General features: G+C 44.4%; 1 protein-coding gene across 1 annotated transcript in view; it reads left to right on the top strand.

Moving 5' to 3' along the window:
* Positions 1-25664, top strand: part of KATNAL2 (katanin catalytic subunit A1 like 2) — an 83020-nt gene that overhangs the window by 3637 nt on the left and 53719 nt on the right. Inside the window, exons 2-3 of the mRNA XM_075327402.1 lie at positions 17418-17488; positions 21725-21891. Coding sequence (XP_075183517.1) covers positions 17418-17488; positions 21725-21891 — 238 coding nt within the window. The remainder of the gene's footprint in view (positions 1-17417; positions 17489-21724; positions 21892-25664) is intronic.

Genomic DNA, 25664 nt, shown 5'->3' with positions numbered 1-25664 from the left:
GATTATTCAACATAGTTGTTCAGAGGAAGGAAACAAAAAGTTGTCTCAGAGATTTAAACTGGGAGTTTCCACTGTGAGGAACATAGTAAGGAAATGGAAGAACACAGGTACAGTTCTTGTTAAGCCCAGAAGTGTCAGGCCAAGAAAAATATCAGAAAGGCAGAGAAGAAGAATGGCGAGAACAGTCAAGGACAATCCACAGACCACCTCCAAAGACCTGCAGCATCATCTTGCTGCAGATGGTGTCAATGTGCATCGGTCAACAATACAGCGCACGTTGTACAAGGAGAAGCTGTATGGGAGAGTGATGCGAAAGAAGCCTTTCTGCAAGCATGCCAGAAACAGAGTCGCCTGAGGAATGCAAAAGTACATTTGGGACGACTTCCTGTTCCTGTCCTGGCTGAGGTGGCAGCTTAGGGGAGAAGCTCCTGCCACCCCTCACAGAAACCGACTAAAAACAGACCCCCCGGACGAGCCACCAAACAGAGAGCAGCACAGGAGGTTACCTAAAGCAGACAGCTATGGAAAGGTACCTCCTGAGAAGCTCTGGGAGCGGTGAGTCAGCCTGGAGAAGCTTTGATATGGACAGAGGAGAAGATAAGATAATGGCACCGAGCCTGATGGGGGAGGAGCCTGAACGCATGGTGAGAGACACAGAAAAGCAAACACAGAGCTGGAAGGGGAGAGATAAGGGAGATATGAGCGAGGAGACAGGAGATAAGGAAGATATGAGCCAGGAGTCACAGGAGGACACAGCAGGAGAGAAGTGGATGCAGGGGACTGATGACTGTGGATCCCAATGGGAGGATGAAGGGGATATGGAGGCAGAGGGGAGAGAAGATGCAGGCAAAGCAGGGCAGCTCAGAGACACAGCAGTGTTGGAGGATGAAACTGACAAACAGCACAGGGAGATTAATCCCACTCAGACTCACAGGAAGTCAAATGCAAGAATTCATAGTACCCCTTCCAAAGGAAACAAAAAGCAGCTTACTACACCAACATCACAAGCCTGCAAGCTATTGGGGGATGGAGGTGGTGGCCCAGTCCAGACAAAGAGAACTAAGAAAACAGCACCACCTGCAGGCCAAGACAAGTACACACAAAAGCTTAATGTGGACTATAAAAAACTGGCTGAAGAAGTGACATCACACTTGTCAAAAGAGATTAAAGTGGCTATTGAGGCAGCCATACAAACATCATTAGCTAATATGCAAAAACAGATAAATGCCCATGCCTCTAGACTGGCAGAATCAGAGCAGAGAATATCTGACTCCGAGGAGACAATACTGGCTATGCAAGCACAAATAGCAGCTCTAGCAAAATCTAATGAATACTTGAAGGATAAAGCGGACGATTTGGAAAACAGATCGAGACGAAACAACTTACGTATAGTCGGGTTGCCAGAGTCTGTGTCGATTGGACGGTTGGATAATATATGCGAGTTGGAGCTACCGCAGGCCCTGGGCATAAAGGCGAAATTCAGAGTTGAAAGAGCCCACAGAGTGGGTCCACTGAGACACCAGGAGGCTAATAAGGGAGAGGGCCAAAACTCAAACAAGAATACCCCGATAAGAGCCAGGCAGGTGATTGTCAAGTACCTTGATTATAAGCATAAGGAGGAAATATTGAGGGCCTTTAGAGAACGAAAGCGTCCACTACAATATCAAGGCAACAGACTGCTAATTTTTGGGGATTATTCAGCGGAAGTATCCAGAAGGAGAAAAGAATTTACCAAAATTTGCTCATTTCTGTACAACAAAAAAGTAAAGTGCCAGCTATTATACCCTGCTACACTGAAAGTTAGAAACCCCAATGGCTCGTTTGTATACTACAAGGACTACAAAGAAGCAGAAAACATTCTCATGGCAGAGCTCAACAAGACTAGGTCAGAAAGGCAAGAAAAAGGAGCTAGTGGAGAAGGGAATAATAGAAGAGGATCCCCCACAAGCTCAGGAAGAGATGTGGGACGTCTTGGGGGACAAAAGCAAGTCGAGACCAGGGAGGAAAGGAGGCCAAGCCCGGGTCGACAGCATAATTCTCGCCTGGAACACAGGAACCAACCCTTGGAGAGAAACCATGATACCTGAACTGGAACTCGCTCATTGTTTTTCCTTTTTTTGCCTGTTTTTTTTTTTTTTTTTTTTTTCTCTCTTCCCAAACAGGGAGAGGCGTTGAGGAGGATGCATTACGGAGAGAGGGTTGGGGAGGTGAGAGGAGGAGGGGGAAGGGAGAAAAGAGAGGAAAACATCCCAAAGTCTGGGTCCTCTTCCCCCCCCTCCTTCTTTTTTTTTTTTTTTTTTTTTTTTTTTTTTTTTGTTCTTCTCCTTTCTTTCTCCATCTTCTCTCCCCTTGGTCTTTTTTTTTTTCTTTTTTTCTTTTTCTCCTTTGTCCAGAAACATCATCCAAATTCAAATGAAGTGGGCCTGTTCTGGGCGGACTGATGGCTACCTGGAGTCAGAGATAAGTAGGACTGGAGAATCTTGCTGAGGTTTTGACATACTGTGCTAATTTTTGCATAATTTTCAAAGGCTTATTCAAGTTAGTCCGGGGATAGAACATATATTTTTTGGGGGGTGATTAGGGAGCTACATATTTTGGCTAGGAATAGGGGAGCTCACCAACGTGGCGGGAAACGCCGTGGATTTCTCGGAAGGGAAAATATGTTTTACAGTTACATGCTTTTTGTTGTATTTGTTATATTTGCAAGGTGGGGAAAGGGAGTGTCGATTTTGTGGTACCAACTGTGATTCTAGTGTCGAACATCTCGTCTTCCTTGATGCAGGGGCCCATAGGGGAGGGAGTAGTAAAAGCAGAATACACAGGTTAACATGATACAGATAACTACGTGGAATGTTAAAGGGCTGAGATCACCTAACAAACGAGCAATGATATTGAGACATCTGAAAAGACTAAAGACAGACATTGCCTTATTACAGGAAACCCACTTGGGGGGGGAGGACTTTTTCCGCATGAAGAAACATTGGGTGGGCACCGTTTACGGGGCAGCGGCACAAGGTAGAAAAGCGGGCACTATGATTCTAATAAATAAACAATTCAGTCATGAGGTAGTGGCACATGAGGCAGACGACCATGGAAGGTGGCAGCACTTAACAATCGTTAGTCCAGCGGGTAAACTCAGTATTTATAATGTCTATGGCCCAAATTCACAACAAATCACATTCCATGATGACATAAAGGCCACCATATTAGCAGATGGGGAGGCTAACATTATAGTGGGAGGCGATTTTAACACTGTCCCAGACTCAGCTGAAGATAGGAGGAGGGGCGAGGAGGGGACAGCTAATGTGGGCAGGAGTTTAGACAATAGGGATGTAACATTAGAAGACGTAGGACTGAAAGACATCTGGAGACTAACTCACCCACATGACAGAGAGTATACACACTTCTCTCACCCTCATGATAGCTGGTCACGTATTGATCAGTTCTGGATCTCGCAAGACTTACTGAGTGGAACGCAAGATTGTGTGATAGAGAATATGGTGATCTCTGATCATAGTCCGGTGAGATTGGGCATTAGAGAGAAATTCAGGAGAGGTACAGATATCATATGGAGATTCCCATCGTTCCTTCTCAGGCAAGATAATTTCCACAAGGTGCTACAGGAGTGGTGGGGAGAATTCGCAGAGGACAATAAGGAACATAGAGAGTCCCCAGTGATATTTTGGGAAACGGCAAAAGCGGTCCTAAGGGGCCGTCTGGTGGGGTACGCAGCCATGATCAAACGGAAAACCAATGAGAATTATAATTTCCATAGTGAAGCAGTACGGGTAGCATATACAAATTATGTGACAAATAGATCTCCCATGACAAAAGGCAGATGGTTGGAGGCAAAAGAGGGATTTGACGAATGGGCCAAAAAAAAGGAACAACTATTCTGGTCGCACAAGGAGGTTGACTTACATAGGTTTGGCAACAAGGCGGGAAGGATGTTGGCCAATCTGGCAAGGGGCAGCAGAAAGATGACAGTGATCTCTAAACTGAAAACAAAGGGGGGAGAGGTGACTACGGATCCTAAGGACATTAATAAACTGTTGGGAGATTACTATAGAAAACTATATGGGTCAGGGAATAACGACATGACTGATGAGGCAGAGTGGCTAAGACAAGCCCAAATGCCTAGCTTGACGGAGGAAGATTTGAGTGCCTTAAACGCAGATATCACAGTAGAGGAGGTGACGAGAACAATTGGGGAGCTTAACACCAACAAGGCACCGGGACCTGACGGTTTCAATAGTGAATTCTATAAGGCTCTGAAGGATCTGATCTCGCCGGATCTAACCTCAGTCTTTAATGCTTTCCTGGGAGGGGCGGAAATACCCAAAAATTCCAACATAGCATATATTAAATTACTCCCCAAGGGAACCAAGGACCTGGATGATCCCTCTAGTTATAGACCTATATCGCTCATAAATCAGGATTTAAAAATTATGTCCAAGATCATGGCTAATAGACTGGCCGAGATCTTACCTAGGATCATTACGAATCACCAGGTGGGGTTTATTAAGGGGAGAAATGCCGTTACCAATATTCGAAAGACAATTCTAGTGGTAGACGCGGTTAGACTGGGTCTCACTGAGGGAGGGGCTAGACCTGCCCTAGTTACACTTGACGCAGAAAAAGCGTTTGATAATGTAAATTGGGGGTGGTTAGACAGGGTAATGGAGGCCATAGGGATTGTAGGCAAGATGAGACTTTACATTAGAAACCTTTATGCCAACTCGGGAGCTAGGGTTCACACTCCGGGCTTTCTATCAGACGTGTTCCCTTTGATGAAGGGAACAAGACAGGGCTGCCCATTATCTCCTCTTTTATTCAACCTGGCAATCGAGCCGTTGTCAAGAATACTACAGGGACAAAATAGCTTTAAAGGAATCAAGATAAGGGGTTCAGAAGTAAAGACAGCGCTTTTTGCTGATGACATCATACTTTATATGGGGGACCCCGGTGCGGATTTGCCACAGACTCTTGCCTTGATTGAAAAATTTGGCTCATTCTCCGGTTTCAAACTGAACAAAAAAAAATGCGAGATCATGTTCCTAAAGGGGCATCATGGGACAATGGGGGGACAAATAAGGGATGGCTGTCTATGTGGAATTCCTATAGCACAATCTTCAATTAAATACCTGGGAGTGCATATAGGAAGATCGGTGGAAACAATCTATAACTTGAATTATGGACCGCTAATCAGGAAAATTATAGTTCAATTAAAGGGATGGAAAGGTCTGCCACTTCCATTACTGGCAAGATGTCACCTGATAAAAATGATGAGCTTTCCTAGGCTGCTGTATCCCTTCCAGACAATCCCGCTATTGCTAAAACTAAAGGATGTGAATAAGCTCAACTCCGCGTATACAGAATTTCTGTGGAGGGGAAGGAAACCCAGAATAAAGCTGCGTACGCTGATGAAGTCAGCAGAGGAGGGAGGTCTAAACTTTCCAGATGTCCAAGGGTATAATCTTGTATGTATCATGAGGCATGTAATTGATTGGGTGAGAGGAACGAGTAGGCACTCAGATCATGCGATGGAAACTAAATATGCGTCACCGTGGGATCTGACGTCCATTCTGCACTCCCCACTATCCAGGGTTGAAGGGCACATAAGGAACTCAATTATATTCCGAGACACCATGCTAACATGGAAGTCGGTAAGGAAAAAACTGGGGCTCTCATGGAAAGTGTCCAAGTACTTGAACCCCTGGGCATTCCCAAATTTTCCCCTGGGACGAGAAAACAAGCTATTTACTAGATGGAAAGAGAGGGGAGTCAGGAGAATGATAGATGTTATGAATGTGGAGGATAGGAGGTGGATGACAGGTCGGGAAGTGCTGGATAAGTACAACCTTAATAGCTCACATGTCATCCAGTATGAACAATTGAAACATGGAATAATAGGAGACCTGGGTGTGGTTGGAAGAGAGCTGAACAGAAGTTCGATTGATGAGTTACTGGAATGTGATGTAACAAGTATAAATGTCTCTAAAATTTATCGATCGCTAAGGGGGGTGCTTATCTCTCGGGAGGATAGTCGGACTTTAAAAGCGTGGGGGAAACAATTGGGAAGGGAAGAAGTGGTGGATGATATACTGAGAGGATGGGTACAAGTGCGGAAACATATTACCAATGAGAGATGGAGAGACACTCAATTCAGAATTCTACATAGGGCCATTATAGGTTTCAACATACCAGGTAGGGATAGGTGGTGTCCTAAGTGTCAAAAAGAAAAAACGGATATGCTGCATGGGCTATGGGAATGTGAGACAATCGCTAGGTTCTGGAACCAAGTCAGACTATTTGCCCAGTCAACATGGGGAATTTTCAGCAAACTAGACTTAATGGTGTGGATTTTCCACTCCTTTGAGGGAGGAGTAGGAGGAGGACCGAGCACGCAGGAAAAGAGGAAATACGCAATAATGCATGACATAGCCTTGATAGCTAAGCGTTGCATCTTAAAACACTGGATTCGAAGGGAGGGCCCATCCATAAAGGAGGTTGTGGGCGAACTACACAACCTTCTGAAGTGGGAAAAACTAGAAGCGGAGAGGGATAAAGATGGGTTGACAGCCAAGTTTTTTGTGAGATGGAGACATTTTATTGAAAGCCAATTCACACAGGGAGAAATAATTAACCTGATGGCACCTTTTGTTCACTCGGAGTGGTATATCCTGAGCGATATCCAGGACAGCCTGGGTAAACTGAGAATCACCTAGGAGGGGGCTCTGGCGGGAGGGGGAGACGAGACGGTTGGGAATACCAAGACACGCTAGCAAAATTGAAATCATTCAGGGACGACACAGAGATTTAACGAATTGTATTGCATATGTTATATTATATTTCATTACCTATGTTTTGGTTTAATGTTACTGTATACTATCTTAAATCGAACAGCAACATGGAACTCCAAATTGGGGTATCACCCACCTCTATGTCACATTTTGTCAGACGAATGTTCTTCTTTTGCAATGATACTTGTCATGTTTTTACAAATTTGAAAAATCAATAAAAAACGTTTTGGAAAAAAAGTACATTTGGACAAGCCAGTTACATTTTGGAAGAAGGTCCTGTGGACTGATGAAACAAAGATTGAGTTGTTTGGTCATACAAAAAGGCGTTATGCATGGAGGCAAAAAACCACGGCATTCCAAGAAAAGCACTTGCTACCCACAGTAAAATTTGGGGGAGGTTCCATCATGCTTTGGGGCTATGTGGCCAATGCCGGCACCGGGAATCTTGTTAAAGTTGAGGGTCGCATGGATTCAACTCAGTATCAGCAGATTCTTGAGAATAATGTGCAAGAATCAGTGACGAAGTTGAAGTTACGCAGGGGATGGATATTTCAGCAAGACAATGATCCAAAACACCGCTCCAAATCTACTCAGGCATTCATGCAGAGGAACAATTACAATGTTCTGGAATGGTCATCCCAGTCCCCAGACCTGAATATCATTGAACATCTGTGGGATGATTTGAAGTGGCTGTCCATGCTCGGCGACCATCAAACTTAACTGAACTGGAATAGTTTTGTAAACAGGAATGGTCAAATATACCTTCATCCAGGATCCAGGAACTCATTAAAAGCGACAGGAAGCGACTAGAGGCTGTGATTTTTGCAAAAGTAGGATCTACAAAATATTAATGTCACTTTTATGTTGAGGTGCCCATACTTTTGCACCGGTCAAATTTTGTTTAAATGCGGATTGCACATTTTCTGTTAGTACAATAAACCTCATTTCAATCCAGAAATATTAAGCCTGCTTTACACGCTTCAATAAATCTTTCAATCCGTCGTCGGGGTCAAGTTGTAAGTGACGCACATCCGGCATCGTTCGTGACATGTTTGCGTGTGAAACCTACATGCGATCAAGATTGAACGCAAATACGGTGATCGCATACACGTCGTTTATTCCTCATACATTGGACGTTTTGTTGCACGAACCTAGTCAATTGACACGTGTGACATCCCTCATACGATTTTGATGTCTGAGGCTATGTGCGCAGGTGTGCGCTCTGCACCGCAGCTTAAAAAAGGTCCGCTTCAGAGTGCCGCTGAAAAGCTGCGTTCTGAAGCGCCTCACAATGTCTGTCATTCACTAATCTCTGTCAGTTGGTCACTATCTCTGTCCCTCTCTCTCTGTCCATGTCAGTCTATCCCCCTCTCTCATACTCACCGATCCCCGGCGCGGCGCTGCACGGCGTTCACACTGCTCCGGCGGCTTTTACTATTTTGAAAAAGCCGGCCGCTCATTAACCCCTTCACGACCTTGGACGGATCTATCCGTCCAGGATCGTGTCCCGTTAAGCCCCGCCCCCTGCCGCGGGCAGGCGGCGTGGATCGGCACACATATCAGCTGTTTTCAACAGCTGACATGTGTGCCTGCTAGCCGCGGGTGGAATCGCTTCCACCCGCGGCCATTAACCCCTTAAATCTTGCTGCCAAAGTCTAGCAGCAAGATTTAAATGCGCACGGCCATGTTTGTTACTTACCGCCGCCCCCACCGGAAGTCACGTGTGTTATCACGTGACTATCTGTGGTTGCCATCGTAGCACAGGGTCATGTGATGACGCCTGCTGCTACGATGTTTCACTTTCGTTTTCCCTCGGCCGAGAGCAGAGGGAAAACCAAAGTGACTGAATCTGCTGATTACAGCTGTATTGCTGTGATCAGCAGATAGCGATCAGCGATCGGATTGCTGATTGCTATAGCCCCCTAGGGGGACTAGTAAAATAAAAAAAAAAAAGTTAAAAAAAAAGTTTTAAAAAATAAAAAAACACCAAAAAACCTAAAAGTTCAAATCACCCCCCTTTCCCCCCATTGAAAATTAAAGGGTTAAAAAATAAATAAATATACACATATTTGGTATCGCCGCGTTCAGAAATGCCCGATCTATCAAAATATAAAATCAATTAATCTGATTGGTAAACGGCGTAGTGGCAAAAAAATTTCAAATGCCAAAATTACGTTTTTTGGTCGCCGCAAGTTTTACGCAAAATGCAATAACAGGCGATCAAAACGTAGCATCTGCGCAAAAATGCTACCATTATAAACGTCAGCTCGAGACGCAAAAAATAAGCCATCACTGAGCCCTAGATCCTTAAAAATAAGAACGCTACGTGTTTCGGAAAATGGCGCAAAACGTGCGCCACTTTTATTGGACAAACTTGTGAATTTTTTAACCCCTTAGATACAAGTAAACCTATACATGTTTGGTGTCTACAAACTCGCACCGACCTGAGGCATCACATAGATAGATCAGTTTGATCATATAGTGAACACGGTGAATAAAACATCCCAAAAACTATTGTGCGATGACACTTTTTTTGCAGTTTTTCCACACTTGGAATTTTTTTGCTGTTTTCCAGTACAATATATGGTAAAACCTATGGTTTCATTTAAAAGTACAACTCGTCCCGCAAAAAACAAGCCCTCATATGGCAAGATTGACGGAATAATAAAAAAGTTACGGCTCTCGGAAGAAAAGGAGCAAAAAACAAAAACGCAAAAACGGAAAGTGCCCGGGGGCTGAAGGGGTTAAACAATTTCGTATTCCCTACTTTCCCCGCCCACCGGCGCCTATGATTGGTTGCAGTGAGACACGCCCCCAGGCTGAGTAACAGGTGTCTCACTGCACCCAATCACAGCAGCCTGTGGGCGTGTCTATACTGTGCAGTGAAATAAATAATTAAATAAATAAAAAAAACGGCGTGCGGTCCCCCCCAATTTTTAAATCAGCCAGATAAAGCCATACGGCTGAAGGCTGGTATTCTCAGGATGGGGAGCTCCACGTTATGGGAAGCCCCCCAGCCTAACAATATCAACCAGCAGCCGCCCAGAATTGCCGCATACATTAGATGCGACAGTTCTGGGACTGTACCCGGCTCTTCCCGATTTGCCCTGGTGCGTTGGCAAATCGGGGTAATAAGGAGTTAATGGCAGCCCATAGCTGCCACTAAATCCTAGATTAATCATGTCAGGCGTCTCCCTGAGATACCTTCCATGATTAATCTGTAAGTGACAGTAAATAAACACACACACCCGAAAAATCCTTTATTAGAAATAAAAAAACACAAACATATACCCTGGTTCACCACTTTAATAAGCCCGAAAAAGCCCTCCATGTCCGGCGTAGTCTACGGACCTCCAGCGTCGCATCCAGCTCTGCTGCATGAAGGTGACCGGAGCTGCTGAAGACACCGCCGCTCCTGTCAGCTCCACGCAGCAACTGAGGTGAGTAGCGCGATCAGCTGAGCTGTCACTGAGGTTACCCGCGGCCACCGCTGGATCCAGTGACAGCGGGTAACCTCAGTGACAGTGGAGGTGACAGGAGCGGCGGTGTCTTCTGCAGCTCAGGTTATCTTCATGCAGCAGAGCTGGAAGCGACGCTGGACCATCCTGGATTACGCCGGACATGGAGGGCTTTTTCGGGCGTATTAAAGTGGTGAACCAGGGTATGTTTTGTGTTTTTTATTTCTAATAAAGGATTTTTTCGGGTGTGTGTGTTTATTTACTGACACTTACAGATTAATCATGGAAGGTATCTCGGGGAGACGCCTGACATGATTAATCTAGGACTTATTGGCAGCTATGGGCTGCCAATAACTCCTTATTACCCCGATTTGCCAACGCACTATGGCAAATCGGGAAGAGCCGGGTACAGTCCCAGAACTGTCGCATATAATATATGCGGCCATTCTGGGTGGCTGCTGGCTGATATTGTTAGGCTGGGGGGCTCCCCATAACGTGGAGCTCCCCATCCTGAGAATACCAGCCTTCAGCCGTATGGCTTTATCTGGCTGGTTTTAAAATTGGGGGGACCGCACGCCATTTTTTTTATTTATTTAATTATTTCACTGCACAGTATAGACCCGCCCACCGGCTGCTGTGATTGGGTGCAGTGTGACACCTGTCACTCAGCGTGGGGGCGTGTCTCACTGCAACCAATCATAGGCGCCGGTGGGCGGGGAAAGCAGGGAATACGAGATTGTTTAATGAGCGGCCGGCTTTTTCAAAATAGTAAAAGCCGCCGGAGCAGTGTGAATGCCGCGCCGGTGATCGGGGAGTCCTTCACTGGTGACCGCTAATCAGGACGTGGCACAGACAGAGCCGCAGCATCACAATGAAGTCGGGTGAAGTTAACCCGAGTTCATTCTGATTGTGCGGCTCTGTCTGTGTCTGCTGTCATCTGCCATTCAGCACTGCTACATGGCTGTCTGTTGTCTGCTGTTAGCGGCCATGTAGCAGAGCTGAATGGCAGATGACATAGTAAAAACGCATCCCTACACATTACACACGCTTGGCAAGTCAATAAATAAAAAAAAAAAAAACAAAAGGTGCCCAATGCATACGTCACAGAACACATGATCTAAAGGATCGCACACAAAATTGATCAATTTAACATAGACTACTAACGCACGTGTGACAGCAAATGAACGACCAACGTGTGATCTCATTAAATCGCATATGCGACCTGGGCGTGTCACATCGCATACGAGATCGCACACCTAATTGTAAGGTGTAAAGCTGGCTTTTCTCAGTCCATCAGTTATTAGATATATGAAACTGAAATAGCAAAAACCCAAATTGTTATAAAGAAAAAAGGTTAACATTAATAGGGGTGCCCAAACTTTTTCATATGACTGTATATACATTACTTAGCTTTAAAGGGATTGTCCAGTGAAAACGGGATAGACAATAACTTATGGATTGAAGTCCAACCACTGAGGCCTGCCCTGATCAGCACTTTTGTCCCCTCCACTGTAGTATGGAGCGGTGCTTGTACTCTACGGCAGCACCGATCATTCCCTATAGGGCTTCCCAGCATTGCTCTTTGATTTTTCTGATCGCACCAAGGAAAATAAATGCAGCAGTGGTTGGAACCGGCCACTCCATTCTATAACATGGATAAGAAATCCCCGTTCTGCCGAACTTTGCGGGTCCCTTCATTGGATCTCTATTGATCAATACGCATGCAAGGACATGTTAGGCCCCTTTCACACATCATTTTTTTGCCATCAGTCACAATCCGTTTTGTCGACGGATCCGACTAGCTGGGGGCTAAATAATACATTGGTGCATGCTCAGTTACAAAAAACGGAATCCGTCGCCGGATTCTGTCATTTGACGTATGACAATGGATGCTGCGCCCATAGGCTAACATTCTACCAAACAATGGACGCCGACGGATCCATCGCTCTCCGTTTTTTCAACGTACGCAAAAAACGTTATTGTGGACGTCGTCTCCGTCTGACGGACATACATTTTTCGACGGATCCGTCGAACAACGGATGAAACGTGAGGCCATCCGTCGCAATCTGTCACTAATACAAGTCAATGAGAAAAAAATCGGATCCAGCGGCATCAGTCTCCAGATCCGTTTTTTTCAAACTTTGATGGATTGTGACTGATGGCAAAAAACTGATGTGTGAATGGGGCCTTCAACCTTTTTTGTCACCTCAGAGCGTACGGACGCTCAGCATGTGGTGAAATACAAAGGTAACAATGGGAATGGTCCTGGAGAGAGCGGTGAGGGGACACCTTCTGCAACTCACCTGAGTCTGTACCCTGCACTCCCTAATATTCCTATACGGATCCTTCCCCCCACCCCCCTCCCTCGTCGCCGCCACGTGGCTAGGCCCTCACTTGCCCTGAATTCACCCTGGCTAGTGAGAAGGCAAGCAAGAACACTAGTCAAGGTAAGGGAGACAAACAGGGGGAAAATAGACACAAAAAGGAAAACACTACATGCTCCTCCAATTCACCCTAACAGCATCGCTGCAATAGTTATGACTCCTCAGCTTCTTCCAGAGACTGGCTCCTTCCAAAGTGGTCAGCATAGAATAAGAATCTGTCACCAGCATCAGATGGTAAAACAGGTGACTTTTTATAGCAAAGGAGAGTGGTCACAAAGAGCTGCACCTGCAGTTAAGGCTACAAAGAACAGTCAGATGGGAAAGAGTCCTTAACCCCTGCAGCAGTCAAAGCAAATAGATTCACTCACATACAAGTTATAGACCTGTGAACAATAAAGCGTGGTGACCTTCTGGTCCCAGACTCGCCAGATGTCTCCCCAGACCAGGACAGACTCATGTCTTTTTTGGGAAAGGCCTTTTTAAGTTCCCCCATAACGGTGCTCCCTGTGCACACAGCGAGCTCTATAGTAATTACACCTCAAATTTGGTTTGGAGGGACTCAAGTGTCTGCACAGAGCCCGAACCTCATCCCCATCCACCACCTTTAGATTGAACAGGAATAAGCACCGAGAGCCAGATCTTCTCCCCAACAGCCGAAAATGAAGGTCTAACTCCATATTGACCCCCATAGTTCTGGATTGGGAAATTGATTTGTGTAGCTGTCATGGGTCAGGGGTCCACAAACATAGAGGGTTTTGATCAATCCGTGACCTAAATACCTCATTTTTTAATTATAACCCCCATGGCAGTAATGTACTGTATATCAGGATGCCTGTATATTATGTGCACATCCGTGCATGCTATAGCTCCCCGTCTGCTCCTGTCATTGTGTCGGGGTTGTCTTTTTTTGTAGTGTGCGCAGGTAACTTTGCATCAGGTTTATGTCTTTTTTTGTAGTGTGCGCAAGTAGCTTTACCTCAGGTTTTTGGGTTTTTTTTGTAGTGTGCGCAGGTAACTATGCGTCATGTTTGTATCCCTTTTGTAGTGTGCGCAGGTAACTTTGCATCAGGTTTGTGTCTTTTTTTTGTAGTGTGCGCAGGTAACGTTGCATCAGGTTTGTGGGTTTTATTTGTAGTGTGCGCAGGTAGCATTGCGTCAGGTTTGTGTCTTTTAGTGCGCGCAGGTAACATTGCGTCAGGTTTGTGTCTTTTTTTGTAGTGTGCAGGTAACTTTGCATCAGATTTGTGTCTTTTTTGTAGTGTGCGCAGGTAACTTTGCGTCAGGTTTGTGTCTTTTAGTGTGTGCAGGTAACATTGCGTCAGGTTTGTGTCTTTTAGTGTGTGCAGGTAACATTGCATCAGGTTTGTGTCTTTTAGTGTGTGCAGGTAACATTGCGTCAGGTTTGTGTCTTTTTTGTAGTGTGCGCAGGTAACTTTGCGTCAGGTTGTGTCTTTTTTTGTAGTGTGCGCAGGCAACTTTGCGTCAGATGTGTCTTTTTTTGGCCATGTGCGCAGGTAACTTTGCGGCAGGTTTGTGTCTTTTTTGTAGTGTGCGCAGGCAACGTTGCGTCAGGTGTGTGTCTTTCTTGTAGTGTGCGCAGGTATCTTTGCGTCAGGTTTGTGTCTTTTTGTAGTGTGCGCAGGTAATATTGCGTCAGGTTGTGTCTTTTTTGTAGTGTGCGCAGGTAACATTGCGTCAGGTTGTGTCTTTTAGTGTGCGCAGGTAACATTGCGTCAGGTTGTGTCTTTTTTTGTAGTGTGCGCAGGTAACATTGCGTCAGGTCGTGTCTTTTTTTGTAGTGTGCGCAGGTAACATTGCATCAGGTTGTGTCTTTTTTGTAGTGTGCGCAGGTAACATTGCGTCAGGTTGTGTCTTTTAGTGTGCGCAGGTAAAATTGCGTCAGGTTGTGTCTTTTTTTGTAGTGTGCGCAGGTAACATTGCGTCAGGTTGTGTCTTTTTTTTGTAGTGTGCGCAGGTAACATTGCATCAGGTTGTGTCTTTTTGTAGTGTGCGCAGGTAACATTGCGTCATGTTGTGTCTTTTTTGTAGTGTGCGCAGGTAACATTGCGTCAGGTTGTGTCTTTTAGTGTGCGCAGGTAACATTGTGTCAGGTTGTGTCTTTTTTGTAGTGTGTGCAGGTAACATTGCGTCCGGTTGTGTCTTTTTGTAGTGTGCGCAGGTAACATTGTGTCAGGTTGTGTCTTTTTTGTAGTGTGCGCAGGTAACATTGCGTCAGGTTGTGTCTTTTTTGTAGTGTGCGCAGGTAACATTGTGTCATGTTGTGTCTTTTTTGTAGTGTGTGCAGGTAACATTGCGCCAGGTTGTGTCTTTTTTGTAGTGTGTGCAGGTAACATTGTGTCAGGTTGTGTCTTTTTGTAGTGTGCGCAGGTAACATTGCGTCAGGTTGTGTCTTTTTGTAGTGTGCGCAGGTAACATTGCGTCAGGTTGTGTCTTTTTTTGTAGTGTGCGCAGGTAACATTGCGTCAGGTTGTGTCTTTTTTGTAGTGTGCGTAGGTAACATTGTGTCAGGTTGTGTCTTTTTGTAGTGTGCGCAGGTAACATTGTGTCAGGTTGTGTCTTTTTTGTAGTGTGTGCAGGTAACATTGCGCCAGGTTGTGTCTTTTTTGTAGTGTGCGCAGGTAACATTGTGTCAGGTTGTGTCTTTTAGTGTGCGCAGGTAACATTGTGTCAGGTTGTGTCTTTTAGTGTGCGCAGGTAACATTGCGTCAGGTTGCGTCTTTTTTGCAGTATGCGCAGGTAACATTTCGTCAGGTTGTGCCTTTTAGTGTGCGCAGGTAACATTGCGTCAGGTTGCGTCTTTTAGTGTGTGCAGGTAACATTGCGTCAGGTTGCGTCTTTTTTGCAGTATGCGCAGGTAACATTTCGTCAGGTTGTGCCTTTTAGTGTGCGCAGGTAACTTTAGGAGATTCCTAATCCACGGAGCTCCTTGGCTTTAATCTCACATGTATCGGAGACTCTTCAGTCTATTCTCACGTTAATAAGCATGGCTTAATGACAGTGTAATTGCTTATTTTTCTTTGACAGATTTCCCTCCTTTTTTGCCTATTTTTTTTTTTTTGTGCACTAATTATTTGTAGCAGTTTCGTTTAATGGACTCCTTCCCCGTCATTAGTTTTTACACATATTATCTTAGTTACCGCTCAGACGTTTTTACCATCTATCCGCACAGTAATAATCTCCGCTCTCGCCGCGCTCATTATACGCTCGGATTATACAGTAGCCACAAATTGGCGGATCTTCTGCCTCCAACTACATCTTAAATTAAAGCCCCGGTAACTGGGAATCGTCGGCTTTTCGTCTTCTGTCAGGTTGGTATAAACTAATTCAGCCCATTCTGGGAATATGACCATCATACAGTCATATGAAAAAGTTTGGGCACCCCTATTAATGTTAACGTTTTTTCTTTATAACAATTTGGAACAGCTATTTCAGTTTCATATATCTAATAACTGATGGACTGAGTAATATTTCTGGATTGAAATGAGGTTTATTGTACTAACAGAAAATGTGCAATCCGCATTTAAACAAACTTTGACCGGTGCAAAAGTATGGGCACCCTTGTCAATTTCTTGATTTGAACACTCCTAACTACTTTTTACTGACTTACTAAAGCACTAAATTGGTTTTGTAACCTCATTGAGCTTTGAACTTCATAGGCAGCTGTATCCAATCATGAGAAAAGGTATTTAAGGTGGCCACTTGCAAGTTGTTCTCCTATTTGAATCTCGAGTGGCATCATGGGCCCCTCAAAACAAGTCTCAAATGATCTGAAAACAAAGATTATTCAACGTAGTTGTTCAGGGGAAGGATACAAAAAGTTGTCTCAGAGATTTAAACCGTCAGTTTCCACTGTGAGGAACATAGTAAGGAAATGGAAGAACACAGGTAAAGTTCTTGTTAAGCCCAGAAGTGGCAGGCCAAGAAAAGCACTTGCTACCCACAGTAAAATTTGGTGGAGGTTCCATCATGCTTTGGGGCTGTGTGGCCAATGCCGGCTCCGGGAATCTTGTTAAAGTTGAGGGTCGCATGGATTCAACTCAGTATCAGCAGATTCTTGACAATAATGTGCAAGAGTCAGTGACGAAGTTGAAGTTACGCAGGGGATGGATATTTCAGCAAGACAATGATCCAAAACACCGCTCCAAATCTACTCAGGCATTCATGCAGAGGAACAATTACAATGTTCTGGAATGGCCATCCCAGTCCCCAGACCTGAATATCATTGAACATCTGTGGGATGATTTGAAGCGTGCTGTCCATGCTCGGCGACCATCAAACTTAACTGAACTGGAATTGTTTTGTAAACAGGAATGGTCAAATATACCTTCATCCAGGATCCAGGAACTCATTAAAAGCTACAGGAAGCGACTAGAGGCTGTTATTTTTGCAAAAGGAGGATGAACAAAATATTAATGTCACTTTTATGTTGAGGTGCCCATACTTTTGCACCGGTCAAATTTTGTTTAAATGCGGATTGCACATTTTCTGTTAGTACAATAAACCTCATTTCAATCCAGAAATATTACTCAGTCCATCAGTTATTAGATATATGAAACTGAAATAGCTGCTGCAAAAACCCAAATTGTTATAAAGAAAAAAGGTTAACATTAATAGGGGTGCCCAAACTTTTTCATATGACTGTAGTTTGTGTAGGGGGTGACATCCAGCTTTTTCATAGTCCTGAAAGGCATTTCTGTTGGGGGATGGGTTTCTTCAGCCACATTTTATAGCTTTATCTCCTGTCCCTTTAGGATGAGCAGCGGACGGAGGCTCGGAGGAAGAACCTGCTGATACTCATCATGCATTACATGCTGCAGGAGGGGTGAGTGTTATAGCGTCTCCGCATATAGGATTATTGCAGGGGTCATCCAGCATTACGATATCCCTAGGGTAGGTCATCAATATCAGATCATTGAGGTCCCGCACCCAGACCTTGGTGCTGGCTGTAGGGCCCCCCACTGCTGATGTTGATGACCTATTTGTATCTGAATCATAGGACTTTTATACTGGATACTTTTATATGGAGACATTTTCCATTTGATCTTTTGAAAATATTATTATTTTTTTTTTTTTTTTTTTACATTATACGGTTTAAAATATGTAGAAATCTTGCAATTTTCACACTGATGACCAGACAGGAATGACTGATAACACCTATATACAGCAGATCACACACGATCATCCATTCACAATAGGTGATGTCACATCTCACCTCCTCCTCCTGTATAATGACTGATAATATCTCTATATGCAGTAGATAACTTAGGATCCATCGTTCACAATTGATAATGTCACAGCTCACCTACTCCTCCTGTACAATGACTGATCACATCTCTATATACAGTAGATAACACAGGATCAACCATTTACAATAGGTGATGAAGAAATCTGTGTTCCAGTTTCTAGAACAGAAATATGGCTACTTTCACTGTAAAGACTGCAAAACCCGATGGGAGAGCGCGTACGTGTGGTGCATCTCTGGGAGCAACAAGGTCTATTTTAAACAACTTTGTCGCAAGTGCCAAAAAGGATTTAATCCTTACAGATTCTCCTCCTGTACAATGACTGATCACATCTCTTCATACAGTAGATAACACAGGATCAACTATTCTCAATAAATAATATCGCAGCTCACCTCCTCCTCCTGTACAATGACTGCTAACACCTCTATATACAGTAGATGACACAGGTTCCACCTTTCACAATAGGTGATGTCACAGCTCACCTCCTCCTTAGGTAGGGGATGTCACAGCTCACCTCCTCCTCCTGTACAATGACTGATCACATCTCTTTATACAGTAGATAACACAGGTTCCACTATTCACAATAGTTGATGTCATAGCTCACCTCCTCCTCCTGTACAATGACTGCTAACACCTCTATATAGAGTAGAAAACACAGGATCCACCAGAGCTCTAGGTGATATCACAGCTCACCTCCTCCTCCTGTACAATGAAACACCTCTACATAAAGTAGATGACGCAGGATCCACTATTCACAATAGGTGATGTCACAGCTCACCTCCTCCTTCAGTAGGGGATGTCACAGCTCACCTCCTCCTCCTGTGCAATGACTGATAACACCTCTATATACAGTAGATAACACAAGATCATGAGCAAAAAATATATTTTTAACAGACTATAGGATAGAGACAGCAAATCGTTCCCTATGTGTCTGTGGCTGTGGAAAGGAACAGAAAGTAACAGACAGGACGCATGCGCTGCTGCTATTACTTAGCGGTGTTGCGCTTGTTTTCCACAGTCCATGGGGCTATGGACCGCAAGGGGGATAACGTCGACGACGCATGCACCGCATTAACCTGGAAGTCATTTGGTGTATGTTAGCTTGATAGTAACGGTGCACGAGCTCAGATCATAGATCATTAATACAATTAGCTACAGGTGACTAAGAGCTTTATAAACATGGCGATCCCCCTCCTCATGTACGCTCCCTGACGAAGAGAAGCGAAACGTACGTTGGAGCGGAGCACAGTCATGTCGGGTGAGCAGGATTTTGATTACTGTCTGCCTGCTGTCAATGCACTTTATTTGGCACACGTTATAGGCACTTTTATTAACATTAGCTTTTTATCTTATACTGTTATTTGAATGCATTAGCACATTAACATAGTCACTTTCTATCCGCAATTGATTTTACTTTGTATAGATGCAGAGTGCACTTATAATTAGAGTAATAGCAGGATGCTCTACTGATATATTTTGATGCGGGGGAGTCACAGAGTTTCTGCATTGCAAAGGGTGAAAATGTGCAGCCTGTGAGCCTATCACTAGAGATGGTACAAATCGATTAGTGGCACCCAGTCTATACTCTTTAGTAACCTGGACGGGGGCCCTGAGAACCTCCTACTTGGCGGCTTCCTCAGCTCTTCTTTTGGTAGCCCAGCTATGCGCAATGCCACGTGTGCGTCAGGCTGCAACGATGATGTGTAATCAAAGAAGAGCTGCGGATGCCGCTAGGTTGGAGGCCATTCTTAGCGCTCACAGGTTATACTTTGAAGCCGTCACACTCAGGTCTGGAGAGCCGCGGTCTGTCCCTGCATTGCGATTCAAGGACAGACCGAATTAGGATAGTTTCAGACGTCTGTGTTCTAGGTATGTGTGACTTCTGTTTTTAACACGGATGCCACACGTACCCATGTTATTATTTGCTGTTACTCACACGTCCGTGTTTTCACACGGACCGTGTGACCCCCTCATGACCCTGCACGCATACACGCAGGCATGTCCGTTTTTTTGCTGGTAGCACGGGTGTCACACGGATCACACACTAATGTGATCCCTGTGACATCAGTGTGACACGTACCAGAGACAACATGGGTCTTTTTAATAAAAATATTTTCTATATTTACCTGTATCCAGCGCTGCTGTCTCCGACTCTGCTGCCTCCCGCTCCTGACCCCCGCTCATTATACGCACTGAATATTCACTGCAGTGAGGAGCTGGTGAGTATACAGCAGAGTGTGTGTGTGTGTGTGTGTTCAGTGTATACATGCATGTGCGCTATGTGTGTGTATGTGCTCGGTGTATCCATGCTTGTCTGCTATGTGAGTATACGTGTGTGTGTGTGTGTGCGCGCGTGTGGGTGGTGGGAACCTCGAAGCCGGAGCATCGCGGGGACAGTATCGGGGACTCATCACAGTTTCCAATGAACTCTGATGAAGACATTATGCTGTAGCGCGGGGGTCGCGGGGGTCGTTAGAGTTCATTGGAAACTCCGATGACCTCCTGGACGTCACTGTGCTTGCAGAATACTCACCTGTCCCCAGCGATGCAGTCCCCGGTACTGAAGTCCCCAGCGCTGCTCCAGCTTCCAGGTCCTGAGTGTGGTGAATAATCAATGAATATAATGAGCGGGGGTCAGGAGCGGGAGGCAGCAGGTAAATATGGAAAATATTTTTATTTCACAGGCCAATGTTTTCTCCTGTACCTGTCACACGTATGCAAACACGGATGTCACATGTGTGACACACGTATGACCATTACCATGCATGTGACTGGTACCTGATTAAACACGGACATCTGAAACCAGCCTAAGGCCTCTTGCACACATCCGTGAAAAACCACGCACGTTTTTCACGGACGTGTCAAAGGTGCGTCTTGCCCTCCGTGAGCTGTGTTTATGGCACACGCGTGTTCTCCGTGTGTTATCCGTGATAACACACGGAGAACGGGAACTTTCTACTCACCTGTCCCTGGCGTCGCTGTCCGTGGTGCTGATCTGCGGTCTCCGGTCCTGCCGACTCCCCGCTGCTCCTGCTTCCGGCCGCAGTGGAGTGAATATGCAATGAGCATAATGAGCGGCGGTCGGCAGCAAGTGACAGCAGCGGCAGAGACAGGAGGGCTGGAGAAGGGGAGTGAAGTTTTTTTTATTATTTTCTCAGACACGTGTGTTTTCTCCGGCGCGTGTCACACGGAACACCTCCGTGTGACACGTTTGCGTTCCATGTGACACCCGTGATGAGATAAAATGGACATGTTGCCATGAGAAACGCACGGACACACGTATGTACGGAACGGACACGCGTTCCGTGCAAAAATACGTGTGTCCAAAACCATAGAAATACATAGGTCTCCGCGTGTACGTGTCTCCGGTACATGAGAAAACTGCCAAACACGTACCGGTGGCACGGGCGTGTGACAGAGGCCTTACACAGAGCCGGTAATGGTTCAATCAAGGCAGATTGCCTCAGATTGGGCTCCAGCCTGTTTACCTCACAGATTGTTGTCTGGATTAGGTACAATTGTAACAAAGCTTCAGCTGTGAAAAGTGTTCGGTCTGTTGAGGGATTTCAGCTTCTGGATGGAAACGAGACCTTTCCAATTCAGTTACAACAAGCAGAGATCTAAAAAAAGATGGCGGCGAATTGAAAGACAATGGGGCGGATTTTTCTGTAGAGCACAGTCCTGTCTACGTTGTGTCACCCCCCCCATAGAGGTAATGAGAACAGGACTCCGGGATCCATATATTTAAGAATATGCGGTAAGTGATCCAAAGAGCATTAACCCCCAAAATCCCATTTTATTCCATTTTCTCCCAGTTACGTGGACTCGGCGAATGCTCTAGAGCAGGAAAGCAAGCTAAGCCTGAGAAGATTTGAAGTCTGCGACAACATCGACCTGGAGACCGTTCTCATGGAATATGAAAGCTACTATTACGTCAAATTCCAGAAATACCCGAAAATCACCAAAAAAGTTGGAGAAAATGGTGAGTTCTGTGGAGACGAGCACACCGGCTTAAAGTCAGAGTCCACCTCTTGCTCGTCTTAATAGGTGCAAAATTCCAGCCCATCAGTCTTTTCACATATCAGGAAATTGGTCACAGATTCGTTAACCCCCTCTTACTGTATGGCGTATTTACCTGTCATGGATAAGGAGCTTGGCCCATTCCACACAGTGCAGGTGACGGCTGTGCGATACAGCCGGCGCCTGCCTCTAAACAGCAGCACCTGGAGCCAGCTTCAACCAAGCTTTCACCTATATATATACCGTATATATATATATATATATATATATATATATCAAAAAAGCTTTAGAAAAATTCTGTGAGTAGTTTTTCTAAATAAATAGGAGCAATAAATCTGATAAAATTAATCAATTTTATTATGAACAATATTAACAACATACAAAAAAGTCTAAAACAGAGATGTATACCGAGTACATTAGAGGATACAGCAGCATAATCAGCAAAATTACATATTGTGATGATAAAAAAGTTGTTTATAAAACAGCAGCTATCACAATAAATTACAAAGTATAAAAATTTAATATAGATTATTCCCTCAATTAGTACAATAATTCATAAAGCATAATAATATAAAGTGATTCTGTGCAAATAAATAATTGCATACAATAATAGTACCAAAAGAATACCTTACAAAAATATATGAATATTATAAAAAAAAATATATATATTAGTCATATGTAAAAGTTTTGGCACCCCTATTAATGTTAACCTTTTTTCTTTATAACAATTTCGGTTTTTGCAACAGCTATTTCAGTTTCATATATCTAATAACTGATGGACTGAGTAATATTTCTGGATTGAAATGAGGTTTATTGCACTAACAGAAAATGTGCAATCCGCATTTAAACAAAATGTGACCGGTGCAAAAGTATGGGCACCCTTATCAATTTCTTGGTTTGAACACTCCTAACTACTTTTTACTGACTTACTAAAGCACTACATTGGTTTTGTAACCTCATTGAGCTTTGAATGTCATAGGCAGGTGTATCCAATCATGAGAAAAGGTATTTAAGGTGGCCACTTGCAAGTTGTTCTCCTATTTGAATCTCCTATGAAGAGTGGCATCATGGGCTCCTCAAAACAACTCTCAAATGACCTGGAAACAAAGATTATTCAACATAGTTGTTCAGGGGCAGGATGCAAAAAGTTGTCTCAGAGATTTAAACTCAGTTTCCACTGTGAGGACCATAGTAAGGAAATGGAAGAACACAGGTACAGTTCTTGTTAAGCCCAGAAATGGCAGGCCAAGAAAAATATCAGAAAGGCAGAGAAGAAGAATGGTGAGAACAGTCAAGGACAATCCACGGACCACCTCCAAAGACCTGCAGCATCATCTTGCTGCAGATAGTGTCACTGTGCATCGGTCAACAATACAGCGCACGTTGCACAAGCAGAAGCTGTATGGGAGAGTGATGCGAAAGAAGCCGTTTCAGCAAGCACGCCACAAACAGAGTCACCTGAGGGACGCAAAAGCACATTTGGACAAGCCTGTTACATTTTGGAAGAAGGTCCTGTGGACTGATGAAACAAAGATTGAGTTGTTTGGTCATACAAAAAGGCATTATGCATGGAGGCAAAAAAACACGGCATTCCAAGAAAAGCACTTGCTACCCACAGTAAAATTCGGTGGAGGTTCCATCATGCTTTGGGGCTGTGTGGCCAATGCCGGCACCGGGAATCTTGTTACAGTTGAGGGTCGCATGGATTCAACTCAGTATCAGCAGATTCTTGACAATAATGTGCAAGAATCAGTGACGAAGTTGAAGTTACGCAGGGGATGGATATTTCAGCAAGACATTGATCCAAAACACACTCCAAATCTACTCAGGCATTCATGCAGAGGAACAATTACAATGTTCTGGAATGGCCATCCCAGTCCCCAGACCTGAATATCATTGAAAATCTGTGGGATGATGTGAAGCGTGTTGTCGATGCTCGGCGACCATCAAACTTAACTGAACTGGAATTGTTTTGTAAACAGGAATGGTCAAATATACCTTCATCCTGGATCCAGGAACTCATTAAAAGCTACTGAAAGCGACTAGAGGCTGTGATTTTTGCAAAAGGAGGATCTATAAAATATTAATGTCACTTTTATGTTGAGGTGCCCATACTTATGCACCGGTCAAATTTTGTTTAACCCTAGAACGCGCAACCATAGAAATCTACCATAGAAAACAAGTGACCTAGCAGGCCTGCGAGGCCCCAGGTATGCGCTCTAGGGTTAAATGCGGATTGCACATTTTCTGTTAGTACAATAAACCTCATTTCAATCCAGAAATATTACTCAGTCCATCAGTTATTAGATATATGAAACTGAAGTAGCAAAACCCCAAATTGTTATAAAGAAAAAAGGTTAACATCAATAGGGGTGCCCAAACTTTTTCAAATGACTGTGTGTGTGTATATATATAATATAATATAATAAACTTTATGTGAAAAATTAAATAAGTTTAGAGACTATGAGGGATAATATGCATTACTTGTAAAAAATCATCCAGCTGCCACAACCAAATCAATCACTATTAATAGTGCAAAAAGGACCCAAAAATGCTATGTCCCGGGAACAATTCCCAAAACTGACCACAAGATGGTGCTCAGGTCAATTAATACCAATAGGTAATAGGTATAAAGACCTATATCAGAACAAGTAACGCAACCATAATGCTAACCACCACTGTCATTATGAGCAGCAATGGCATACTGTAGATCAAAACATAGTAGACAGAGTCACCTGGGCAAGTGCTGTTATGTGCCGCGATCCTCTCAACTCGACGTATGTTTCGCTATGCCCTGCTTTTACGGGGGGTAGAAAAATGTGATGAAAATATTGTACGCACTCCAAAATGGTACCAATAAAGAAGATGAAGCCTGATGAAGACCCCTAGTCGAGGTGAAAATACGTTGCTCTTATTCCAGTAAAGTTTGTGTGTTAATTCACATTCCTGGCAACGTGATTTGCGACTCCAGTGGAGTCAGGTTTGTTGTGAGTGCCGCGCTTACTAGCACCCTCCTGAGGGTTTACGGTTCCTCCTGGCACTGCGGCGCAAAATGGTAACAATAAAACTACAGCTTGCCCCGCAGAAAACAAACCCTCATATCAACCAGAAAATAATCTTACACATCTCAGAATATGGTGCCATAGAGCTCAGTATACAAGAGCAGCTGTAGTGCGTCCATGTTAGTGCCACTTAATACTGGTGGAAGAGCCCAGTACTGGGGTGGCCATGGGACCCATAAAGGCTTTATGCTGAGTTTTCATGTTCTACCTTTTATATAGCATAGATGCTAATGTCACAATCGCTGGGGGTCTGACCCCTGGGACCTCCACCGTTTTTCGAGAACGCTGCGGAAATCAAGCATTCTTGACGTCTGCTCTATTCATCCTCTTCGGGACTGCTAGAGACAGCCAAACACTGGACTCTGCAGTGTCCGGCGGCAGCCCCATAGGAAACTAATGCTCGATGTCCACATTAAACAGACGGGGCCGTGGTGGTCCCAGCAGTCAGACCCCCAGCGATTGTGTAGTTATCCCGTAGTCTATTGATTCCAGGCCAGTAAGTGTGCTAAGTTGTTAACCCTTCTACACCTTTGTCACAAAGAGGTTTTTACAGATATCGCCGACTGTCATGGCGTCATCAGGATCTGTGGAAACTACAGAGTCTGGCGTTTTGACTGCTAACGTCTTTGATGTCTGTGATCAACGCATGGAGATGCAGGCATCAGCCAGCAGA

Source organism: Anomaloglossus baeobatrachus, chromosome 1 (assembly GCF_048569485.1).
Source record: "Anomaloglossus baeobatrachus isolate aAnoBae1 chromosome 1, aAnoBae1.hap1, whole genome shotgun sequence".
NCBI classification, from domain to species: domain Eukaryota; kingdom Metazoa; phylum Chordata; class Amphibia; order Anura; family Aromobatidae; genus Anomaloglossus; species Anomaloglossus baeobatrachus.
Note: the sequence above shows the minus strand (reverse complement) of the source record. Positions and strands in the feature narration are given on the sequence as shown.